Here is a 16,888-nt window from a genome sequence, read left to right as displayed (position 1 = left end):
ATAAAACATACATCTACAAATAGCCTACTGAAACCTCATGTTGAGAGACCTACTCAAAGCTAAAGGCTGATGTGGATAACTTCTTTATGAGGAAAAACCTCCAAATGTGTTATTTTGGGGGGGGGGGCTCTGACAGATTCCATGATGGACCGAATCTCTTCTGACTTTTTGCTTTTGTCCCTCAAGTACAAAAAGTTTGTTCTTTCACTCCTGTAGTGCCCTAAAACCAAAATTCTCACAAATGTCACAAGAAACATCCAGATGTTCCACCTACAGACACGCTATCAATGTGGCATGGTCTCTTGTGGAGGAGGTTTCGCAACCACATTTTGAACTTTTTTTTTTAAATCAGCAGCCTTGTCATTATCCATGTCGAAAGAAGACAAAAAGCACAAATTCCAGTAGCGCACAAACTACAAAACAGCTAGTACACATCTAAATCACCTAGTAGTAAGACATAATTAAACAGCCTGGGAGGACAAAGGCCTGCTGACTACCCAGACTTCAGAAAATAATTAGAAGCCTGGAAAATTACCCAGATTTCAGAAAAAAAAAATCAAACTGTACTTCCTTGAAGTAGGAAAAGAAATACAATGTAGTCACAAGTGTCGTTACTGAGAAAGCACGTTACCATTTTTTATTATACTACACCCTTAAAAGAAGAACACTGGAATATTTAGGACACCTACATGTATACTTGGCAGTATACGGGTTACTTCAGTCTCTCTCCTCTGCACCTATTACCATTTTCATACAGGTGTTCAATTTTAGAGCCCTAACTTCTCACCTGAACTGTTCTACCTCCAGTACTCCTTTCATTTCACCTCTTAGCACATTATTTTAAACAAGAACAATTAGATCCACCTTTCTTTTGGTCGATATGCAACTGTCTGCTTTACACTTCTTGTACTTTCAGTCCAATTGGTTCCTTGTATGTACATTTACCTTCTTAAGCTGTTTGATGGTTTGTACTATTATATGCAATTCACTTATAGTACCCTTGTTTTACCCACCTGAACCAGAAATAAATCCGTATGGATCAATTTTCTCCTCCTGTCAATCAATCTAAAACGAACATGTACCAAGTCAAATTTCACTTCCAGGTGAGATCAAGGACATGACTCAAATGGGTTTAGATAAGGTACTAGGAGACGACAAATCCAGGACTTAAACATATGACCATAAACTACTGCAGAGCAGAGACCCCTCATATAATAGCATTTGTGTCAGTTTGGATTCTAAGTCAAGTATTTTCCAAACTACAATGCTAATTTCAGTTCTTAACACTAATACATTAGCTAGTTAATTCTAAACAGAATATACGGTTTACCTTTGTTGCTTTATAAGCATACCTCAGAGGTACAAGAAACACAATGATGGCATTAAATTCCAAACTGCAAGGCATGTTTTAGAGGGTGAAGGGGGATATAAACACTACAAATAATAATTCCTTATTTTAAGGAACAATGGGGGAATGTTAAGCATCATGGTTTCAACACAGCTTTGAAAGAAAAAAAAAGTCAGGCACACCAGACATCTGAGTGTAACAGGTTTGCCAGATTGCTTATATCATACTTTTCTCAAATTAACATGCACAGTCAAATTTCAACCTTTAATAATGGATTTCCATGCAAATTCCTGTTAAGTGCCACACTCATAAAACAACCTTCCAGGACTTACCGAGTTGATGCAAGTCAGCTCTTTATTGAGCAGCCATGGAAGGGATAATTTTCCTTCTCCTCTGTAACAGGATTGAATACGCTCCTTTATTTTCTCCTTGATCTGCCGCAAGGTGAAGAGGCACAAGGCTGTCTCCTTAGGTGGCTTGACTCGGTTTTTCTGGCCTTGTGCAAAAACTGTGAACAGGATATCCTCATCTTCTGAAATGCCCAGAGATTTTGCTAACAACTTGCCAGAACGGCTCAAATAGGCATCCTGAATAAGCCGATATTCCACTCCGTCTTTGGTGCAACCAATGGGAAACTCCACATAAGAGTAAAACTTGGGATCACCCACACAGAGACGGACAATCTTGGATGTAAAAAATTGTTCTCCACTAGAATCTGGTGAGGTAAGTTGAGTGTCAAGCTGAAGGGTCATGTAATAGACAAACTGTTCACTGCTAAAACTGTAAATGTAGTAGATGTCAAATGATGGGAACTTGGAGAGGGTATCAGAGGGAATCTTAAGTTGAGATGAAACAAACTCATCCTGGTACACAAAGCCAAACATTTCTGCGTCTTCTTCATTCTTCATCAGTTTTCGACTTGACAATGTTGGAAAATACTCACTCTTCCCATCAATAGGGGTACCAATGAACAGCTTGTTCTGACCATCAGAAGACTCAATGATGACACCAGACATTGTACCTGATTCATTCACACTTGAGAGGTAATGCTCCTTGCGGTGATGGGGCTCACCTAATTTGAAGAGGTCATCCAACCGGAGAAACTGGCAGATGCCCTGAGAGGTGCTGCCGCAGGCTATCAGCCAGTTCTGTGAGTAGTCAATTAGCAGCAGTTTGTTCACGTTGTTAGTGGTGACCAAGCCATGAGGGCAAGACTGCACACTTGGGGGAGGGTAGCATTTTTCATTGTCTTCCACTGGTCCAGTTTCATGCGTACGCAACAGAGTCAAATTGCTTGAGAGTTTGAATATCCTGTTTACTGCCCCAATGTAAATATCTCCAGTCTTGCTGTGGACTACCAAATGAGATAGACTCCACTCACTGACGTTAAAAGTTCTAAATGGCTCAGGTCTGCTCAATGAGGGATACAAAAGAGTTCCCAAAAATAATAGGGTCTGGAAGCAAAAAGCCAAGCAGCATACTTTTGGAAAGTTCCTCATCTCTCAGAAGTGAATGGCACAGGTTTTCCTCAAGCTGAGAAAGTTATCGAAAAATTTACGCTTCCTTCCCTGAATCCGACATTTAATCATCATTTAAGGCATCCTCTACACTGGTGATTTAGCCAGCCCTGTAAGGCAAAAAGCACATTATTAAACAGGTTCCTGTGTTTTGCAATGATTCAGATTTCTATTACTGTATAAAACGTTTAGGAAGCAAAGCACCCACCCCTCCCCCAGCAAAAACAAAAAGCTTCAGCAAAACAGTCAAACTGCCTTTTTTTTTTTTTTTTTTTTTTTTTTTTTTTTTGAGGATTATAGATCAAATTCAGACATTTGTAATATACAAAGGTTTCCTTTAAAGGCATACATCTCAATTTCCCTTCCTCTGAATATCAGGATAAATGCAAAAATAATGGGTAGACCTTTAAAATCTGGTACATTTTAAAATATTTCTCTAACTCACTTAAAAGTTAACAGAAAGATTTTGCATCACCAGGTATTTTCAGAACAAAGCTCTAATGTTAGCCATTACTGACCAACTATAATGTTCAGTGATTTACCAGAAAAAGTTCAGAGGGACAGGGCAACAACACAAGGCAATATCAGGGATTGTTGAGATATACTTGTTGGCTTCAGGTTCATACATCTATCTAAATTAAAATTTATGAACGTGTACATCTAACAGTACTAATTTTAACTTGTTCCCTTAACACATCCCTCACTATTTGAGATGTGGTAACCTACCAACTGACACAAATGTATCACATTCTAAACATGAATGAAAAAGATTGTAAGGCCATTAGTAATTTGGCGACTCTCCTTTATTATTGTCAGCAAAACCTAATACTGTTTTAAGAAAAACTCTAAAAACAAACAAGACTATTCACTTCTCTGTTAAATCAGTGAACGCTTAAAGCGAACGCTGATTTATCGACCCTCTTTCAGCGAAAGCTGAAAATCCCGACACTCGGAACAGCAGTTTTATTTTCCCAGGGGGAAAAAAACAATCGCTGGGCTGTTTTCGGGTCTTTGCCATTTCCTCTACTTTAGTGCAATCTCGCAGTTGGTATATTTAAGTGGGAGGGGGGGGTTTGAAGGGCGAAGCCCCCAACTTTAAAGTTTTTTTGGGGGGGCAGCAATTTTTTTCCCTGGGAAATTCACTGATTTAACATAGACCCACCTATTCCTTGTAAATGACAAATAATGTTAGCTGTTCCACACACCTTATAACCAAGTTAAGAGAATAAGCTACATTTAGTGATAGGGTGCCAAGTAGGCAATCATGTAAGAGAAGTAGTGAACTTAACCATGAATCATTCTGCAGAGACCTGGTTTGTAGTGCATGCTTCACAGTAATAGCAGGGCAGTCAAGAAGTGATTTTGTGGATCCTTTTTTCAAATTACATTCTATTACTATTTTTACTGATTCCGAGGTTGAGCAGGAACAGAAAACACTTATTTTGTACAGCAACTTTTGTCTACTCTGAGTTAGTATATTTAGAGATAAGGGAGCAAAGCACTTTTTTCTATCCAAGTTAGCAGGCTTGGGATGATGTGGTAAAGCACTTTTCTATGTGGTGAAATACTATATTTTGCCACTATGTTTGAGATTTTCTTGTTTCAACAGCTGTACTGCAATGAAGTCTCAATGAAACTACATAAAATTAATCATTAACCCCTCAATGTAGTACTGTACGCCATTACTTCAAAAATTGTGGTCACACGTTCTGATGTCTTTACACATACCAGTAGATATTATATTATGTAACCTTATAAATCCTTGCATTATCTTACAATACTGTTACGCATCCCAACATTCCGAGCCTTGCAAAAAGTAGAAGAAAAATTCCCAGGTTCCCAACCTCATGTTTGCACAGCTTTGTGCTTGTTTGCGGGTCACTCACTGCTGATGTGCCCTTTGCGAGGTATCTCAGCTGCATTTTTTCCCTTACCAGCACTCCTGTGGAAGTGAGGACCTCCCTTGCAGCTACTGTATTGATTTTATCCAGTTCTACTCACACTTATAGGTACTCTCAGACAGTAGCCACTCTATCCTTGACCTCTCTTCCACAGATTCTGACAACCATGGGTGAACAATTTCCTATGATTTCTCCTGCTAGTCTGGTTGATATGGGCATCCTGAGACAGTGTAGCAACTACCTCATGTACACGTACAACCCTCTACTACCACCACCTAGGAGCACAACATGTGAGAGATGCAATTACACTAAGAAGCTAGAATCTTTGCCGTCTCAGTTACAAGCTAGTACATCTGGCACTAAAAAGGTTGTCTTCTCAAACATCACACCTCAAGCATCACCCACACCTGTACAGCACACACCCACATATGAGGAGATTTCAACAAAAACATACCTAAACAAAAGAGACCTCTGAGGCACACACACCACAACCCACAGCACCAAACACCACATATAGTGCACACACCCGTGTCTCACAGCTTCGAAAACCCAGCCACAAACCCAACATACTAGTCATAGGAGACTATCGTGAGGCACACAGATGTGCCCCTCACCAAAGCTAGACAAGGAAAAAGTCAAAGTAAGTTGCTTGTCCGGTGTTAGAATCTGCCATATAATGCATGCACTCAGGTCTCTCAACAACAAGTACTGTTATGACGGTCATAGTCCATGTTGTTGTGCATAACTTGAGATGTACCTCTCTGGACTATATGAAGAAAGACATGGTTGAACTTGCTGAATGTGTGTGTCCTAGGTAGGTATGTCCGTAGCATTAAGCAGCATCCTACCATCACCCAGAATGATGCCTCAATACAAACAGAAAATGATTTCACTTTAATAATTGATTTAGTATCTGGTGTCATTCCAAGGGGATCCACTACCTGACAGCATGGGAGGACATGACTGATGTACTACTATGCCTTGCCAGAAATGGCCTTCATCCGTCTCCTCTGGGCTTCAAACTTCTGGCAAAGGCTCTTGCCTCACCCATAGTGCCTTTTTTAGGCAAAGTCATGAGGACAAAATTACCAACATTAAAAATTCTTCTAAACAAAAATTTAAAGGTAATGCTGCGAAACTCTAGGAGTCCTAACATGAAACTGCACCCATTGCAATCACTCTTTGCCCTGGAAGATGTTGACATTTGTGCAGTCTCTGAAACCTGGTTCAAAGCTGCAGAGAACACTTCAGCCTTAAACAAGTTATTCATCCTACCATACTTTAAGATACCAAATGGAGGGCTACAAAGCCAAAGGAGGATATTTATCAGACATATACATCTTCAGGATGGTCAAACAGTACGATGCACAGGAGACACTCTAGGTGCAGTTAACTGTTGACAAACACCTATTCAAATCATTGCTAGCTACAGACCACAACCATGACAAAGGATGCCAACTTACCCTATCTGGACTTGCAGGAATTCATCAAGATTCAACCCTCCACCTTGATCCTAGCAACTTTAACTACCCAACCATAGAGTGGAAGACCTGTTCTAGCCCAAACACGAATGCCCAGAGATTCCACAATTTTTGTCAACACCGATGCTTTGGATCAGCTGGTCGACACCCCCATGAGACATGAAAATATCTTGGACCTGGTACTAACCAACATGAGCAGCCACTGTATCAACCCTACAGTGTCATCCTCCTTGGTAAGATCCAAAGTACAGTTTTGTACCTACCATAAATGTAGATGTTCGAGGATTCCCTTGCTGCAGTCCTGACTATTGGGTATAGTCCGCGTCCCAGTCGGCCCGAATACCAGAGGAGAGAGGCGCCGGTCATCGGTTTTAGACTGATCGCCAGTACGTCAGGGTACTAATGCGCATGACCGACGTCATTTCCTCAGTCTTTTCTTGCCCCAGATGTCAGAAGACCCAAAAGACAAGTCCCAAAACAACCTGCACCAAAAACATGTACAATGTATACAGCAATATATACAAAAACATAAGCATGTAAAGTCACCTACACAACCACCCTGAAACACAGAGGGGAAGGAGGGAAACATCTACATTTATGGTAGGTACAAAACTGTACTATGTTCTTCGTCTTCCCTTGCTGCAGTCCAGAATCCCAAAGCAGAGGTAAGGGAGGCTGGCAAATTATAAAGTAGCAGGAGCTGACAACATGCCTTGTAAAACAGCTGTGGCAAAACCAGCCCTAGTCTTAGAGTATATAGGCAGGTGATAATGCCTAGAGAAAGTATGCACTGAACTCCAAGTAGCTGCTTCCAGAATATCCTTAGTTGCCACCCCTTAGAAATGCTGTTGAAGTGGCAGTAGCCCTAGTGGAATGAGGCCTAATCCCAGCTGGAACCTCTTTGCCATGATGGGAATAACAAAATGCAATGCAAAAGCCAATCCACCTAGAAATAGTTTGTTTTGACACAGGCTTGCCCTGTGAACTCAAAGCAAAAGAAACAAGTAACTGCTGAGACTGCCTAAAATCTTTAGTCCTGCTCAAATAATAACGCAATTGCCTGTGTACATCTAAAGTGTGCAAAATCTTTTCCCCTTTATTTTGAGGATCTGCAAAAAGTAGGCAAATGAATAGTTTGGTTTAGAGCCACACTAGAAACCACCTTAGGCATAAAGGAAGGATTAGTACGTAATGAAACCCTGTCCTTATGGAAAACCAAAAGGGCTCTACTGCCATAAGGGCCTGCAACTCAGACACCCTTCTTGCAGAAGTAATAGCCAACAGAAAAGCAGTCTTCCATGACAAATATTTCAATTCAGCAGTAGCTGCAGGCTCAAAAGGTTGTAGAGTAAGTTTTTCCAACACAAAATTGAGATCCCAAGCAGGAGTAGGAGCTCGGGGTCTTATATTCTTTGCCCTCTAAGAAACTGCTTGAACAAAGGATGCGAAAACAAAGGTGGGTCACAATCATAGTGAGCTGAAATTGCTGCAGCATGAATCTTTATGGAAGAGAAGGACAAACCTTTGTCCAGTAATTCAGTAAGATATTGAAGAGCCACACTCAAATTAGGCTCTGAAATCTCCAAATTCTTTGCTGTACTCCAAAATAAAAATCTCTTCCATTTCACTCTCCTAGTACTAGGCCTTCTAGCTTCCATAATCACATTTAAAACTTGTTGAGGAAGCTGAGACCTGCTGTGCTTCAACACAGAATATGCCAAGCTGTGAGATGAAGAGATTGAAGCTTGACATTGAGCAGATGACCGTCCTTCTGAGATAACAGATGAGGAATCAGAGGTAAAGGCCATGGAGGCTTCTTTACAAGACTCCTTAGAAGTGGGTACCAGTGTTGCCGAGGCCAATCTGGAGCTATCAAAATCATCCTTGGCCAGTCTTGTCTGACCTTTAATAATACCTTTGGAAGAAGAGGCAGAGGTGGAAAGGCATAGACATGAAGGTTTTTCCAACTGAAAGACAGAGCATCCACTTTCCAAGCTGTGTGATGAAACCCCTTTGTGCAATACTTTGGCAGCTGGTGGTTTAGTGGAGAAGCGAACAGATCTATGTCTGGAGTTCCCCATGACACTGTCAAGTTCTGAAATACATGAAGATCCAGTTTCATCCATGATTTGTCTGCTTAATACATCTGCTAGGGAGTTCTGTGCTCCTGGCAGAAACCTTGCCTGAAGAGTCAGTTGCAGGCTTAACGCAGTCTCCCATAAAATCATTGCTTGCCTGCATAGAGGATAAGAATGTGTTCCCCTTGCTTGTTGATGTACCACATGACAGTTGTGTTGTCTGTTAGAATCAACACCTGCCCTGGAAGAAGTAACTCCTTGAACGCCATCAATGCAAACTGGACTGCTAACATCTCCTTCATGTTGATATGTAGATGCTGTAGTCTGGCAGGCCACTTGTCTTGTATCCACTTTCCATTTAGATGAGCTCCCAAGCAGTGTCCGAGGCATCTGTCGTTAAAATCTGACTCGCCTCTGGCCGGGTCACAGAGAGTCCCTTGTTTAGGTGACATTCCTGAGCCCACCACAAGAATTCCTTTTGAAGGCAAGGTATTATGTGAATGACAGTGTCGAAATCTTGGCAGTGCTGTGTCCATACATTTTGAGATACCATTGCAGCTTCCTCATATGCAGTTTGGCATTGGGAAGCACCAGAATACAAGATGCCATGAACCCTAATGCTTGAAGGACTGTCCTTGCAGTCAGCACGGACTGATGAGATAGTTGATGGAAGTAAAGTGACAGACTCTTTTGTTTGTCCGGGGTTAAAAGGCCATCTGGGCTGCTGTATTCAGTCTCACACCCAGAAAGCACATGTCTTGAGAGGGTACTAGACTGGACTTTATTTCGTTCACAGAATACCCTAGGCATCTTAGCACTGCTATGACATATTCCAGATGCTGTAGAAGGTCTTCCTTTTCTTGAGCCAGAATCAGGCAGAAGTAAGGATAGATTTGAATGCCTTGAAGCCTGAAGTAAGCTATCACTGGAGCCAGAACCTTGTGAATACTCTACGCAGTAGATAAGCCAAAGGGCAATGCAGAGAACTGATAATGAAAATCTCCAGTTCGAATCGCAGATACTTTCTGCAACTTAGCCTTATAGGCACATGAAGGTAGGCTTCCTTGAGATCCAAAGTTACCATCCAGTGATCCTTGCCCAGCAGAGGTAACAGTTGCTGTAACGCCAACATCTTGAACTTGGGAATGTCCAGATAAGTGTTGAGGATAGATAAATCCAAAATTGGTCTCCACGTGTTCCCCTTCTTTGGTACTAGGAACAGGCGAGAATAAAGCCCTTTCTGATACAGGGACTGGCTGAATGGCCCCTATCTGGAGTAACTGAGAAACTTGCTTGTGAGCCTCTTTTCTTTGTGGAGGAGGAACATCTGGCATGCCTTTGAAAGGGGGCATTGTGTGGAAATAAAATCTGTAACCGTGATGAATGATATCCAGCACCCATCTGTCTTGAATGATTAAATCCCAATTTTCTTTGAAAAGAGACAATCTTCCTCCCAAAGGAGCTGCCAGACGAGAGTCCACTGGCAGCTGAAAAGGCAGGTCATTGGTTCTGCTTACGAAAGGACTGACCCCTGCCCTCACCAGAAGTCTGAACAGGTGAACTGTCTGATCTAGGCCTAAAGAACCTTGAGCCCTGCCCCTACCACGCCTAGACCTACCCCTAGACTGGGAACCATAAGCAGGATATGTCCACCCCTTAGCAGGCCAATTTCTACTAAACTTGGAGGCTGCACCTGCAAAATCTTTAACAGTCTGCATAGACTTAGCTTTGTCCTCCATTTTCTTTAAAACTGCTTCCACAGGCGGTCCAAACAACATATCAGACTGTAAAGGAGCATCCAAAATCCTGGTCTTAACATGCTCAGCTAAATTCTGATCCTTCAACCAGGCATGTCTGAAGAACAGAACTAGTAGCAGCCACCCTCGAGGAGGCCTGAACAGCATCAAAACCACACTGCAAAGAATGCTTACCCACTTGTTCAGACACATGAACCAAATCCAGCAATTCTTTACACTCAATACCTTCTGCCAAAGCATCCACCTTAGATTTCAATTGTGAAAGGAGATAATTCTGATATTTCAGCATATGAAACTGACAATTCAACGCCTCATGGCTAGAGTGGAAGAAGTATATACTTTCTTACCCCACCTATCCAAAGCCCTTGCCTCTTTATCAGAGGGTACAGGATTTTTAACCACAGAAGCTTTAACACCTTTAGGCCCCTGAGAAACAGTTTCTGGGTCCCCTGGGACTCTTAAACAAATACTTATGAGCTTGGCACCCTATAATACCTATCAGGCTTAACAGGAGCAGGAGGCAAGGAGTCAGGGTTCAGGAAGCCTCTGCAAAAACATCCTCCACCACATTCAACACAGGAGGAATAGCTAAGGGCCTATGCTGGGGTAAAACAAGAATTCCCTAAGCCTTTTCCTGGAATCAGAGTAATCCTGGCCTTCCCATTTAAAGTGCTCCCTCATGGAGTGAAGAGTCTCTGAAAATGAAAATCCTCAGGAGGAGAAGCTGTAGGAGTGGAATCATCCACATCAGAATCAGAATAAGCAGGAAACTCTTGCAAGTCTTCCACAGAAGACTCTGAAGCCTGTGAACACTGTTCAAAACTATCAAACTCCTGTTCCACCCTAGGCCTCTTATCAGGCGGGGCATAGAACCTCTAATCAGAGTAATCAAATCTTCTGCCATTTTAAGCATATGTTTCTTAGGCACAGAGCCGAAATGCTAGGAGAAGCCCCACAGAAGCTGAACTTGGCCTACCTCTAAAGAAGCTTTGGCAACAGAAGGAGAGGCCCTAACTACCTTGGGAAGAGAGGGAAGAACAGTTACCTGAGAAGCCCCTCAGCCTGGCCTACCTCCTGAGAGGGCACATCCTGTAACAGTAAAGTATCTGCCTGAGACTCCATAGAGACTCCTGGCAAAACCTCTGGCTCCCCTGAGCCTTCTAAAGAACCGGCGTCCGGGACTGCCGGTTCCTCACCCCTAGGCTTCACTGTTTTGTCCTTGCGCTTCTTGGATCATATTATAATTGCAACGCTTCCCAAACACTAACCTAGCACAATCAAGCCTCCTCTTAATTTGTTAAATCTAGCACAAGAGCGGCAACCAACAACGCTCAGGCCCTAAACAAGGTATACACAATGTATGATAATCTATCTGCTTCCCACAAGAAATACAGTTATTCACTTTTTCTGACATCCGGTTAAATACTGAGGCAAGAAAAACCAAAATGTTACTTTAGCTACCAACTCTGTTTCGGTCTGAAACTCAAAATGTAAGAACGCCAACCAGCACTCGCACAGTAGCTTCTGCATCGGACCATGCGGCAAAAGACTGGGAAATGGCGCCGGTCATGCGCATTAGTACCCTGACGCAGTCTAAGGCGCCATGACCGACGTCAGCCTTATACTCTGGTATTCGGGCCGACTGGGACGCGGACTATACCCAATAGTCAGGACTGCAGCAAGGGAAGACGAAGAACATCCATAAAGTGATCACTTTCGAAGTCACCATCTCACCTGACCCCACCCCCTTGCCAGGGTCAAACAAAAACACTTTTCCAAAGCTGACTATAACCTCCTGAGAGCAGGTATAAACAGCTTCACAGCTGCCATCCCTTCAATTATAACTAGCACTCGTGTCCAAGCCTACACCAAAAAACTATATGAGCACCTACATAGCTGCAAGGAATCAGCAATACCTGACAGAACAAAATCATCTTCTTCAAGGAACGGTAAATCTGTCTGGTGGACAGAAGCAATAAAACTCTAAAATAAAAGGAACAACTTGCTGTCCAGGACCAAGAAGGAGCAGATGCCAAGTTGGAAGCAATCTCTCCTTTGTCTGAACAAGCAAATAAGATCACGGTCACTAGTGAAATCCTCTAAGGCTAACAGATTCCAAATTGGCCACATACATCAAGGACAAATCACAATACCTTTTTTACATACATCTGCAATCTCAAAAGGTAACGCCCAAATCTGCTCTGAACTGGTGGTCAAGAACACCACACACACAAACACCATAGATATAGCCAATCTGCTGGCAGACAGGTTCAGTGAAAATGTCACCTCCCTGTCCACCCATCAGTAAACCACGACATCACCAGCACCTGCCCCCCTCCCCTCATCACCAGGGAACAGGTCTTTAATGCTCTCTCAAAGGTAAAATATACAGCCTCCATGGGACCCAACAACATCCCTGGCTGCATCCTACATGAATTCAGGCAAGAGCTCTCAGCACCATTAGGCACCCTATTTAACCAAAGCCTGAGCATCGACTTCATCCCAGCTGAATGGAGGACAGCCACTGTCATCCCTCTATACAAAGGTGGAGTGTCCACCAACCCAATCAATTAAAGGCCCATCAGCCTAACTAGCCTTATCTGCAAGGCCATGGCACTTATAAACAAGGTCATTGACAACCTCCAAACACTTGACCCCACACAGTTTGGTTTTGTCAAAGGGAGATCATGCCCGTTAAACTTGGTTGACTTCTTCGAAACAGTCAACAAAAGCCATTGACAAGGGGAAGATGGCACGTACCACCTACCTTGACCTATCCAAAGCCTTCAACGCTATTCCCCACTCAGGCATAATAGAAAAACTCTTCCAGCTAAGCATCACACCGTATGTTACCAGATGGGTAGCTAACTGGCTCACTGATAGAACCCCATTCAGTCAAAATAGGGGAAGCCACCTCTAGTAGTAGACCTGTAACGAGATGCATACCCAAGGATTGGTTTTGCGGCCTCTGTTTGTGATACACTTTTCTGAGGTGCAAACCAAAACCAGTGGTCTGTGGCTGACCAAGTTTGGAAATGACTGCAAGCTGGGTGCTGTCTTAAATTCCGCTAATGATGTGACCATCCTCCAAGAGGGGCCTTACCCAAACTAATGACTGGTGCCAGAAGCATGGCCTCAAACTGAATACCAAGAAATGCATCATTATCCCCGTCATACTGTCAGCTCAGCTATTTGGAATTTTGTAAACAAGTATATGTCATTTGAGAATAATAATATGATTTATACAGAAGGAGATACAAAAATTCCAGATAGCTGGGCTGGCAGTAAGTGGCTGTGTCATTTGTGAATATCAACATGCATGTCATATTGTACAGACGTGTGCTGAAGAGATGTTTTGTAAAATACTGAGCAGAGGTGTATACACTATTGCAGCTGTTTGGATACATATATATATATATATATATTAACAGGGGTGACAAACACAGGAGATTAACTTGCAAAACTTCAGAATAGTTGATACTGAAATACTTTACTGATGGACCATAAACAAGAGATGTTATCTCTCAGTTTCAGTGCAGTAACAGACACAATGCCTACAACTAGAGGGCCTTCTACATTGTTTTGTAAGTGTTTTATTGTTTTATGTCTTCCTAGCAGCTGCAAAGATCTGAAGGCTATATGTTTTCACAGGAAGATGCTAAATTCTGAGAGAGAGATCATTTTGTATCTTGTCTTGGAAACATCCACTCACCACTTCTGCCTGCATGTTGTTCTTTAAGTGTTTAGGGCATAGTAACTCTCTTAGATTCAGACAGGAATATAGCAACATATAGCTTAGATGTTTTCTTTATTTATTTGAGAATGTCCTGCAATGTTGCTTTAAATATTTCCTGTGAATTTGACCTCTGATGTAACTGATTACTTACAGAGTATTGTTTTGCTCTTATTATTTATTATTAAATATAGTTCAACCTTTCAACTGTGGCTGGTCTGTCTAGAGCTATCTAAGCTCCTAGAGTACTTGCATATCTATTTGGTGACACTGTATAGGCCACTCCTAATAGCCTTGGACAGACTACCATTCGGATTAATAGTAACATTACACAGTAAGATTGGATACCCTTTGATAAGGGCCTTAAAGTAGCTGATAAGTAGTGGCTGGTGGCAGTCAGAACTACCTTACAGTCTGGGCAGATGGGGGCATAGCTAATAAACCTGTACCAGCCTTTCCCAGGTGTGCATGTGTGTTTGTGTACAAATCAAATCTGAAAGTGTGCGTGTGTCAGCTACTTGGGCAGGGACAAGAAGCACTGGTTGGACACAGAGGGTGCTGGAGGTATTAGCCTGGCCACTCAACTGAGATCTCAACTCTATAGCCGTGCCAATGGGGAATCTTATTGGGAATCTGGAGAAAGAGGGAGAAACCAGCTCCAGATTGACTGATCTGTGTGTGCTATTAAGGTAAACTGCACTTTACTGTGTGTGTGTACTTGTCATCCTCCCAGTGTGTACGTTCCCCACTGTTGCCCATGTGAGGATTGAGGCTCCTTGGTTACTGGTCCAGTGCTGGGGTGTCACAATCTCCTTCGGGGAAAATGGCATCCCCACTAATTATCATATTAATAACAACATATTAAGCATGCAATCAGTTGTGAGGGACTTGGGCACCCAGGTTGATAGCAATCTGACTTTTGACTACCATGTTGCCTCCATTGTATGGAAGGCTTTCTATATGGTCCACCTAATAAGTAATGGCATTTCATCCAGAAACAACGTCATAACATCCCTGTACTCCTCCCTTATCAGACCAATTATGGAGTACAGTGCCCCCCTTCGGCATGTACCTTCCAAGCACATGCAGCAGCTGGAGAGACCACAGAGGTTCATGACCGGGAAAATCCAGGGTCTCAAACAGCTAACCTATACAGATAGGCTAAATGCCCTGTCCCTCTACTCAGTCTCATACAGACTGGTCAGAGGTGTCCTGTGTATGGCATACAAGGCTGTCTCAGAACCAGCCTTGATGGAGTTGCTGCATATCCGTAAGTCAAACTAGACTTGCACAGCCCCCACGCAAGGCCTCAACCTGGTCTGTGACATTAATAGAACTTGTTAGCAGGACAGATGTGTCCCCCAAAGACTGCCCCATCTGTGGAATAGGCGCTCGCTCCAGGTCAAGCAAAGCAACTCATTAACCCTCTTTAAGAGGAACCTGAAAGCCTGGATGGAAAACAGAAAATACACCCCTGGGATCCTACCTGTGTTCCTGCTGGACAGGAAAAATAAGTGCTGACTCTGTGGGAAAGTACAGTTGTGTACACTTACCATAAATGTAGATGTTAGAGTGTCTTCACTGTTGCAGTCATCACTGTAGGGGTTCTTCCTGCCGGCAGGTAGCCCTCAGTCGGCCAGAATCCCAAAGTGTGGGTCCGGCGTCGGCTGTGTACTCACCCTCCCTGACGTCAATGCGCCAGGGGTACAAAGCTCCCAGCAGATGCCATGTTCTCCAGTTTTTCTTGCCCCAGATGTCAGGTGCCCAAAAGTAAAGGCTAAAAGTAAAACAAAAATGTAACATACAACAAACCCCATACCCTGTAGCAAATACACCTCAGAAGAAGGGTGAAGCAGGGAACCACACCAATAAAAGTATAAGAGGGGACAGGAGGGTGGGTAACCCAGACTGCAACAGTGAAGACACTCGAACATCTACATTTATGGCAATGGTACACAACTGTACTATGTTCATCGTGTTTCACTGTTGCAGTCATCACTGTAGGGTTGAATCCCAAAGCTGAAATACAGGGAGGTGGTTATTGAGTAGAAGGGGCGGCTAGAAGGCCTTGTAAGACTGCAGAAGCAAAGCCCGCCCTAGACTTAGAATAAAGTGGGAGATTATAGTGCTTAGAGAAAGTATGCACTGAACTCCAAGTTGCAGCTTCCAAAATATCTTTGGTAGGGACTCCCCTGAGAAAGGCAGCTGAAGTAGCAGCAGCTCTGGTACAGTGTGTCCTAATATTTCCTGGGATTTACTTTCCATGATGAGAGTAACAAAATCTGATTCCATGAGCGATCCATTTAGAAAAGGTCTGTTTTGAAATAGCTTTGCCTTGGGAATTTTTTGCATAAGAAACAAACAGTTGTTCAGTTTTCCTGATATCCTTGGTACTGTCCAGGTAAAAGCGAAGCTGCCTATGCACGTCCAAAGAATGCAAGATCTTCTCCCCCTTAATTTGTGGATTAGGGAAAGAAGTTGGCAATTGAATAGTTTGGTTTAGAGCCACTTTAGAAACCACTTTAGGCATGAAAGTAGGGTTAGTCCTCAAAGAAACACTGTCTTGATGAAAAATAATGTAAGGTTCCACGGCCATGAGCGCTTGTAACTCCGAGACTCTCCTGGCTGAAGTTAAAGCCAGTAGGATAACAGTCTTCCATGATAAATACTTTATATCAGATGTGGCAGCAGGCTCAAAAGGAGGCAGAGTAAGTTTTTCCAGGACATAATTGAGGTCCAGGCAGGAATGGGTGGTGTCCTAGGGGGCCTTACATTTTTTGCTCCTCTGAGATATTGTTTCAGAACTGGATGTGAAAAAATTGGAGGGTCTGTATTATAATGTGCAGAGATAGCTGAGGCATGTATTTTTTATGGAGGAAAAAGATAAACCCTTATGCAACATATCTGTTAGGTAATGTAAAATCAATGGAATATTTGGAATGTGAGGATCTGATTCCTGAGCATGTATCCAGGTGCAAAATCTCTTCCATTTACCTTCATAAGATTTCCTAGTGCTTGGCCTTCTGGCTTCTAAGATAACATCCATGACCTGTTTGGAAAGGGTAGGATTAAT

The 16,888-nt window shown here is 42.8% G+C and overlaps 1 protein-coding gene across 1 annotated transcript in view; it reads right to left on the bottom strand.

Annotated features, from left to right (window-relative positions):
• The window catches only part of LOC122807260 (plexin-A1-like), a 2,134,283-nt gene that overhangs the window by 1,870,104 nt on the left and 247,291 nt on the right, over positions 1-16,888 (bottom strand). The window contains exon 2 of the mRNA XM_044078363.1: positions 1,681-2,975. Coding sequence (XP_043934298.1) covers positions 1,681-2,847 — 1,167 coding nt within the window. The 5' untranslated portion in view covers positions 2,848-2,975. The remainder of the gene's footprint in view (positions 1-1,680; positions 2,976-16,888) is intronic.

The sequence above is a fragment of the Protopterus annectens genome, chromosome 7.part0 (assembly GCF_019279795.1).
Source record: "Protopterus annectens isolate FY-2018-M chromosome 7.part0, PAN1.0, whole genome shotgun sequence".
In the NCBI taxonomy this organism is placed as follows: domain Eukaryota; kingdom Metazoa; phylum Chordata; order Ceratodontiformes; family Protopteridae; genus Protopterus; species Protopterus annectens.
Note: the sequence above shows the minus strand (reverse complement) of the source record. Positions and strands in the feature narration are given on the sequence as shown.